A 9,355-nucleotide genomic window follows, 5' to 3' on the forward strand; every position below is an offset into this window, starting at 1 on the left:
TCCAGCCTCCGCTGGGCTCCTGATGCCTCTTCAGCCTCTTCTGGGCTCCTGATGCCTCTTCAGCCTCCTCTGGGCTCCTGATGCCTCTTCAGCCTCCTCTGGGCTCCTGATGCCTCTTCAGCCTCCTCTGGCTCTGCCCTGGGCTCCTGGCAAAGCTCAGTACTAAGAAGTGGGTTTTCTGCCTCTCCTCTTCCTATTGGCTGGTGTTCTCCACTTCCAGAAGCTGGCCACAATTCCTGCCTCGTGACCTTCTCATCAAGAACACCAGCACTGAGAGGTAGGGGTGACACTAAATCGTCCTTGTGCTTCCATTGTCTCTGTCCTTCCTGACCGCCTGGCCCTTTCTGTGTCTGGCTGTAGAATGCTTGCACCTTTACAGATTCGTGTGATTGTGTTGGACCCCCATGGACAATCTAGGATACTCTTCTTCTGTTATAGTCTGAAGTAGATCTGTTCAGAGGTCCCAGGAGTCATAAGTGGGAGCCTGTTGTTACCCCAGGAATGTAGTACACTTCTTGGCACAAGTTAAGAAATATATCAAATTTGACATTGTTATTCCTTCTTAACATATCGCTCCTAGGTTTGGTTCTAGGGATTTCTTCTTGTTTATAATTACTATTTGAATGTCCTGGATAACATCTCTTGAGTCATGATTTCACTCTGGGTAAGAATGTCTGGGTTGGGATGCTTCATCAGGAGAAAAAGACAGAATCGTCAGTGTCTCCTGGGCCACAGGGTCACCCCGTCCCCGTGATGGTTGTCTGCTTCTGAGAGAGTCAGATTTCCTGAAAACTTTGGATATGTTCTTTTAAACAGGAATAGTGGTGAGCTGCCAGCAACAACAGCTATTTAGGCAGACATGAAAAATGAACATTTCTGTAAGATACTCTTCTGGAAAAGAGGGTTCGCTGATCCATTTATCACTTTCTGAATAAGATCTATTATCTTAAAAGGTCTCTGCTTCTTTCACAAATATTTCCAAAAGAGCAAGAGGCTTGCTTGTAGCACCTTCCATCATGGACAACCAAAAACTCCCCTCAAAGACCATTATTTGATCACGTAGCACCGAGGTTCTTTGTCTTTTCTTATCATAATGAGGTGTGTGATATTCAAATGGCTAAAAATGTTTTCTGATCATTCTTCCCACTGCTGCCTTCACTTCCTTATTCTTTAGGCTGTAGATGAGGGGGTTCAGCATGGGGGTGATCAGACTATACTGCAAGGAGAAGACCATCTCCAGGGGGGACCCTGAAACCGGTAAGAGATAACTGATGAACCCCGAGCCGTAGAACAAGATGACAGTAGTGAGATGTGACAAACAGGTAGAGAAGGCCTTGCTTCTCCCGGTGCTGGAGCTGACCCTCAGGACGGCGGAGACGATGCGGCCATAAGAGCAAACAATCATGACAAGGGTTCCAAAGAAGTGCACAACAGAGGAGCAGAGCAGGAGTGTGAAGTTGGCCGCAGTGTCAGAGCAAGACAGAGGGAAGAGAGAAGACAGCTCACAGCTGAAGTGAGGAATTGTCCGGTCCTCACAGAAATCTAAACTGACAGCCAGAAGGGTATTGAGGAGAGCATCCACAAAGGCCAGACCCCAGGAGAGCCATACCAGCCCCAAGCAGAGCTGGCTACTCATCAGCTGGCTGTAGAGCAAAGGGGAGCCGATGGCAATGTAGCGGTCATAGGCCATCGCTGCAAGGAGACAGGCCTCCGTGCCACCAGTGGCGAAGACGAAGAAGGCCTGAGCCAAGCAACTTTCAATCAAGATGGTTTTCTCATCAGAAAGTAGATTCTCTAGCATTTTGGGAGCTGTGACAGAAGAATGGCAGAGGTCCAGGAAGGACAGCTGTCTCAAGAAGAAATACATAGGTGTGTGGAGATGAGAATCAGCCGCAATCACGAACAGCATCAGGGAGTTCCCCACCACGGTGAGGAGGTAAACCAGAAGGAACAGGACGAAAAGTGCAGGTTGAATGTAGGGGTCGGTGGATAGTCCGAGAAGAACAAACTCATGGACAGCACTGTGGTTCCTCATGGCTGTAGAGGAAAAAAAGAAAGAAACAAAAACAAAAGATAAGATCCATCATTAAAGACCTTTAGTGAACCTTGGCTGCCCCAGCTCAAAATCTTACTCGCCATAAATCTCTGCTCAGCTATTTAAAAATGAGCTAAAGCCATTAACATTTTAAATCCACAATGCTATCTTTTATTATGATGCCTTTCTCTGAGCTCAGTTGCTGCTGAGAAATGTTTCCGATCAGAGATAGAGGATAAGCCCAAGGGTGGGTTGCCAGGGAGATAAAGAGCTGAGATGGGGATTTTAGCAGGTGCACAAATTCTGTGTGTTCTACAAACAATAGGAGAAAAAGTCAAGAGTGCTGGACCAGACACCAGAAAGCCAGCCCTTACTTCATTGCTTTCATTTAACTTTAAATGAGGTCTTTGCTTGTATGTGTGTGTGTGCACCTTAACATGCCCACTTGCCTGCCAGAAATAAGAAACTCTATAAGCATAAACCTGTAGGTATATAGCTAGCATGAAGTCTCAGAAATGGCAGGAAACAGCAAGGCTATGAAGTTAAAGTGCTTGGGTTTTTTCTTCTTTGAAATATACCCAATTGTTTAGTGTTATCGTGTTATTTAATTTTCAAATGTATGCATGTAATAATGAACTTTTAGAATGGCAGTCTAGATGTCTAATGCCCAGGAAGTAGGTGGGCTTTTCCGGGCAATTCTTTGCCTACATTGAGGCATGAGATGCTGATCCTTGCTTGAAACATGTTCCTGTTAGAAGCCCATTCTAACACTCATTCATCTGATAGACATGCAGTGGTGTCCCGTGTGCACAGCATGTGTGGGCTTTGTCAGCCCCTTACAATAACCTACCCTGTCTTCTCACACCAGTGTGCACTGGGCCATGCCGACCAGAGTCACAAGAGAATTGTCTGATAGTCTTGCCTTCTCCCTCTTTTCACTCAGCCTTAATCAACCCAGTTCTTCTGTGAAAACTGTGAGTGACCCCACTGTCATAGGTAGACACAGCTAAGCTTCCCAGACTTGTAGAGAAACAAACCAACCAGCTGACTCCTCAGCTGGTCCACCCTGGGCTATGCCGCTACCTCAAGAGCAATACGTTAAGGGAGCAAACCCCTGAAAGCTAACATTTTATAGATTAGCATTGATAATATGAAATGGTAAATCAGAGACTGTATCTGGACATTTATTTTACTACTTTGAGAAGAAGAGAGAATTCATCCTCCTTCTCTCTTTAGACACAGAGGTTCTCAGAGTCCATCCACAGATCTGCCCACCCCACCTCAGAGGAGAGCAGTCAGTGCAGGAGAGACCTTGGGTGAAGGTTCAGAGTGGCCACAGTGGCCTGTGCTGCGGGACTCCAGAGCCGACACCTGTCAACCCCCATTTTCTTCTAAGCACTCCCAAGGAGCTGCTGAGGTCCCAGGAGTTATAGAGAGAATCCCAACTTCATTTTTTTTTCTTTACAAGAAATTAAACCTTACTCATGCAATTCAGATGGCTACACGTAAGGATCTTCATGTCTAAGAAGGAAAAATAAAAACTATGCTGTGGGCTGCAGAGATGGCTCAGCGGGCAAGAGCACTGACAGCTCTTCCAGAGGTCCTGAGTTCAAATCCCAGTAACCACAAGGTGGCTCACAACCATCTGTAATGGGATCTGATGCCCACTTCTGGTGTGTCTGAAGACAGCTACAGTGTACTTACATAAAATAAATAAACTTAAAAAAAACAACAAAAAAAAACAACTATTTCTGCATGACACTGAGATTGAAGGGGAAGAAAGGATTTTAGTGTCACATGCCAGGAGAGTAAAGTGAACAACCAAGAGGGCTGTGCTGGTGACCATGGAGAGCGCCAGCTTTACCCGTGAACCTCATCTAGACATCGCCAGTAAAATACGGGGCACTTCATTCCACAGGCTTCTCTCCCTCGAAGTCATTTAGAGACCCTTAGGGGAGAAGCCGTTGAGAAACAAAGTGAAATTTTCCACTTTGGCTGTGCCTGATGCCTGAAATTCCATCCATCATTGATTTGTGCAAACGTGATGCATTAAATTAGGGATACAACATGAGAGGTTTTCCTTTAGATCCAAGCACTATGATTTGGCAGGGTTCAGGGTTGGGGGGGAGAGGTGATGTTAATTGACTCTTGCTCAAGAGGAAGGCCCCTTGAGAGCTGTTCATCTCAAAACCAAGTGAGAGGTAGCACACATAATAACTAATCCTCCATGGTTCTCCTCGATAGAATGAAATGAGAGAGGAGACACAGAAGTAACAGGGAAAGAGGCAGAGAGGACAACCTAATCTACCTAACTGCAGTGTGAGCGTCCCTGGGCCACAGACACACGGACAAGCTGGAAGGAGAAAGGGGAAAGGCCGAGCCTGAGTCCCAGCCTCCGGCTAAATGGGTCCTGGTTTTTCCCAATGCCGCCCCCTTCCCCTTCTCCAGTTGGATGCACTGTGGTGTTGGTTACAGGAGGTTTTGTTTCATGAAGCATTCTTTAAAACTGTAGAGTCAAAATCACATAAATTAGAGCAAAACGAAACCTCAGTAGATTTCCAAACAAACCATAGCTCTCCCTGCTGTGCCGTCAATCGACAAAGACTAGAGAGGACATCTGTGTGGGATGGGGGTCGGGCTGAGCACACCACACAGCAGCTGACATCATCTTACAGAGGGCCTATCCCTGCCCTATGTAAGCACACTCCACTCACCTGCAATCTCTTAGTGCTTAATATCCACCCGAACATTGCAGACTGTGTAATGGGGCTACACACAGCAAGGAGCAAGAGAGGATGCCATGTATGTGGGGACACAGGGAGGAAGTGGGCAGCAATCTGCAAACCAAGAAAAATGGCCTCCGGGGAAAGCAAGCTTATTTTCACCTTGACCTCGGACTGCTAGCTTCACCAGAAATAAAATAGAGTTTTCTGCTCTTAAGACAATAATTCTGCATGAGAGTTGCTTAGAGCTGAGGCACCATCCTTAAGAGAACGTAGTAGGACTACTGCCTGTATTTGAAAAAGCTTCACATCCCATCTGTTACAAAGCAACGTTGGCAAGAAGTCTCAGCAGGTAAAGGTACCTGCTACCAAGCCTGAAGGCCTGAGTTCCGTCCCTGGGATGTGCCCCGCCCCCATGGTGGAAGAAGAGAACCGATCCCCACATGCCATCTTCTGAGCACCATGCGTGTGCTGTGGCACGCCTGCCCATGCCTCATATGCAAACATGCATACTCATTACTGTTTGAGTTATTCATAATTATCTTAGGGTAGTAGTGAGGCTGAGGTAATACAAGAGAACATGCTTGTTTGTGTGAGAGGAATAGTTAAGTGTTAAGGGATGAATGTTCAAGTGTTATTGTCACCTTGTACTTTCAAATGATTCTACCAGGGCATAAGTACAAAGCTATGAAAAAAGAAAAAGACGTGGGCCTACAGAAAGCAAAATATTAATGCTTGAATTTGAATCTAGGTTAGATTATAGTAGTGTATGATTCTTTCAACCTCCTTGTATGCTTAGTTATTCAAAATTTAAAATGCCTTTAAGGGCTAAAGTGACAGTCAACGTTTGCCTTGAAGAATACAAGCGTCTGAGCTCAGTAGCTGGAACCCACACAAAGCTGGCTGTGGTGTATACAGAGACAGTGACAGGCAGAGCCTGGGGACCACTGGCCAGCAGTGACAGGCAGACCCTAGGGATCACTGGCCAGCAGTGACAGGCAGACCCTAGGGATCACTGGCCAGCAGTGACAGGCAGACCCTGGGGATCACTGGCCAGCAGTGACAGGCAGAGCCTGGGGACCACTGGCCAGCTAGCCTCACGTACTTGCAGAGTTCCAGGCCAGTAAGAGACACTTTTAAAAGAAAAAGGAGGGGCTGGAGAAATGGCTTAGCAGTTAAGAGCACTGGCTGCTCTTCCAGAGGACCCAACACCCACATGACAGTTCACAAGTGTCTGTAACTCCAGTTCCATGGGATCACATGCCCTCTTCTGGCCTCTGTGGGTATCAGGTACACACATGGTACACAGACATAAGTTCAGGCAAAACACCCATACAAACAAAATAATATTTTTAAAGTCAGAAACAAACAAACAAAAAGCACGTAAGGGACAACACCCAAGATGCCCTTTGGCCTCTGTGCACACACCCAAACACTGCACACTCAACCACACGTGAGCACACACCCAAACACTGCACACTCAACCACACGTGAGCACACACCCAAACACTGCACACTCAACCACACGTGACACACACCCAAACACTGTGCACTCAACCACACGTGACACACACCCAAACACTGTGCACTCAACCACACATGACACACACACACGATTTTTTAATTATTTGGTTAAATGTTCACACATACATAAATTAAACGGTTAACTTTTAATTAACAAACTTACCCATCAAAGGAATTTGAATTAACACAAAATAATATTTTACTACAATCATATGTGCATTTATACATGTATACACACACATACACATACATACATGCATACATACACACACACCAGCTACATTGTATTTCCCTTGTCTACAAAGTTACCTCTTGTGTGATGTAAACTTCTGGTAAACTGCTGTGCTTGGTTTACAGGCACACCCTCCACTCTCACAGAGGCCCTCTCTAAATACATGTTATATAGTTAAGTGGGGAATTAAAACAGCTGTGTATATGCTCCTCTTTCTGTTTTCATTAAGTGACTGATATGGATCCTTATCTCTATGATACAAAACTATACATAGAACTGCCTGAGTCTACATAAAAGACGGCAGACAGTAATCCAAACAGAAGAGTGGCTGAGGGATTCCCTTCAGGTCCCTGCAGGAGAAGAATGAGAGTGTTAAAATGTATCATTTGTTAGGAAAACGGTAGTTAGGGAAGCAAAATCAAGCCAGTTATTTTCCCTGTGGCGTGCTAATCACATAGCCAGATCGATGCTTTAGCGTTCAGTGTGGTGAGGGTGAGGGCCCGCCCTGACTATACTCATGATCCTCCGTGTCAGTCGGGCTCTGCCCTGGGTTCTTCCGTTAACAGCTTTAATGCCGCATTTCACTGTCAAAATTGTCCAATAGACACAAGTCAGCTCAGGCTCAGAAATGGAAAACGGTCTCAAAGAAACTGAACTGCTCAGGGATAATGACAATTTTTAACTTGACAAATTTTTTTCTTAAATTTTATTTCTTATGTGTGTGTGTGCACATGCACACACATGAGTTCAGGTGCCTCAGAAGCCACAGGTGTTGCACTCCTTAGAACTGGAGTTACAGGTGGTCGTGAATGGCTCAGAGAGGATGCTAGGGATCAAGTTTGGATCCTCTGAAAGAGCAGTCCAAGCTCTTAACCACTGAGCCATCTCTCCAGCCTGTTTTCCCACCTTCATTGTTCCGTGCTGTGAGAATTTAATTGAATCATGAAAGAGCTTTAATGAGCTCTGTTTCCAGTTTGACTTAAATAATCAATATATCAATGGAGAAGGAGGAGAGGTCCATTTGAGAATCCGTAAAAAGAGCTTAAACCAAGGGAAGAGACTCCTGGAGGTGTGAGTGCAGGAAGTTCAAAATAGAAAAAGACATGAGACAAAAGGAATTCAAAATGAAACAATATCTCAGAAAGGCACAAAAGGAGAGAAGGACAGAAAAATGCCTCAAGTAGCTGAGAGAAGAAATAGGAACGTCTAGGCAGCCAGAGGCATCTGTGTGCCCCTGGCGTGCATTCTGAAACTCAAGATGCAAGCACTCCTTACCTCAGGTGGTTCCCATCAGGAAAGCACATCCCCAGCTACTCAGCTTGCAGATATGTACAGTCTTCAGTCTGGGGAGCTGAGTGAGAAGTGTCCACACGCCTCCGGAGCTCCCCTACATAGTTGAGGACACTTCCCTAATTTCTATTTGGGAGTCATCACAACCCACTCCATTTTTTGGAGCAATTTCACGTTTCTTAATATTGATCACGATCATTTGTCCACTTGACATCTTCCAGGACTGACACTTTGCTGACAGCATTGTCTGAAGGAACCCTCCAGTGAATACCATTAGGAAGGCAGCGTGGTTTACAGTCAATAAGGGCACTGGGTTGAGTCCGGGAGCCTAAGAAGCAGTTGACTCAGTGCCAGGCAGTCCCTGGAGGCATGCAGAAGACTGGCTTCAGCATCGTTATTTTTTTTTAATTTATTTATTTTTTTAAGGGCAACAGGGGACTTTATTATGCATTATCTTTGGAAACTCTGGATTAAACTATTGGTTGCGAAATCTTGCTGTGCTAATAACAACTCACTGGAGCAGGACAAAACTTGTCCCTGTGTAGGAAGACGCGATTTTTCCAATGACAAAAATCCAAGGGGAGCAAAGGAACCATCAGAGACTTAACATGGAGGCTGAGACAATTGTGCTTCCTCCTCCTGATCATTTTCCCACGTGTGTATGAAGCAGGTTTGTAGGAACAACTGCACCGAGTAGCCAAAGAGCCAAATGAGGAAAAAGAATAAACCTCTTCTCATTATTATTCTATTATATAAGAAATTACAAGACAATCTTCCATTACAACATTAGGCACCAGACCTATTTACCTACAAAAAGTGATTTAGCAGGCATGTCCAAGGTACTTCCTAGGAATGTGATCCATGTCTAGGACTAGATTGGTTGGTTTTGTCATTTAACTGTGTACCCGAGTGTTTTTTTTTTCCATGCCTACAGGAAATAAGCATCATACTCATTCATACTAGATTCATCATAAAGTCTTTCTCCCATTGATAACTATTCGAGGTGATTGTAAAGCAAATCTGCTGTAATGAGTTCTGTTCCAGTTATTCTATGCCTGTGTCAGTTCTGTGTTCCAGCCCTGTACTTAACAACTGCATTAGAGTATGAGCCTGATAGCCTCGTCTCTTGGATAGCACACTTCTCACAAATATCAGTGTACCAGAGGTATATTTGACTGGCTTCAAGGTGAGATGTCTGCATGGTGTTCACACTCAAACTCTGCAGATCTTTGTGGGAGAAGAGGAGGCCAGATATTCTATAGTTAAAGCATAAAACCACTTAAAGGTGTGATCTAAGAACAATGGCCCAAAATATGTGTCACAGTAGGAATAATCTACTGAGTCAGGAAAGAAATTAAAGACTTTCTATAATCCAGTGAGAATGAGTTATGGGTCATAATGAAAATAGTGCTAAGAGGAAAGTTCATACCATTAAGTGCCTTCATAAAGGAAAAAAAAAAAAAAAGGAGAGATCTTATACTAGCAACTTAAAAGCACACCTACAAGCTCTAGAACAAAAAGAAGTGCCGGGCGGTGGTGGCGCACACCTTT

At 44.8% G+C, this 9,355-nt stretch overlaps 1 protein-coding gene across 7 annotated transcripts in view; it reads right to left on the reverse strand.

Annotated features, from left to right (window-relative positions):
- Nucleotides 1-6: 6 nt before the first annotated feature.
- LOC116078984 (olfactory receptor 8S1-like) overlaps nucleotides 7-9,355 on the reverse strand; it is a 68,161-nt gene continuing 58,812 nt past the window's right edge. For all 7 annotated transcript variants that reach the window (XM_031354484.1, XM_031354491.1, XM_031354475.1 and 4 more), the window contains one exon: nucleotides 7-2,037. In XM_031354484.1, the coding sequence (XP_031210344.1) occupies nucleotides 1,118-2,037 (920 nt within the window). In that variant the 3' untranslated portion in view covers nucleotides 7-1,117. The remainder of the gene's footprint in view (nucleotides 2,038-9,355) is intronic.

This window comes from Mastomys coucha, unplaced genomic scaffold, assembly GCF_008632895.1.
Source record: "Mastomys coucha isolate ucsf_1 unplaced genomic scaffold, UCSF_Mcou_1 pScaffold11, whole genome shotgun sequence".
Lineage (NCBI taxonomy): Eukaryota > Metazoa > Chordata > Mammalia > Rodentia > Muridae > Mastomys > Mastomys coucha.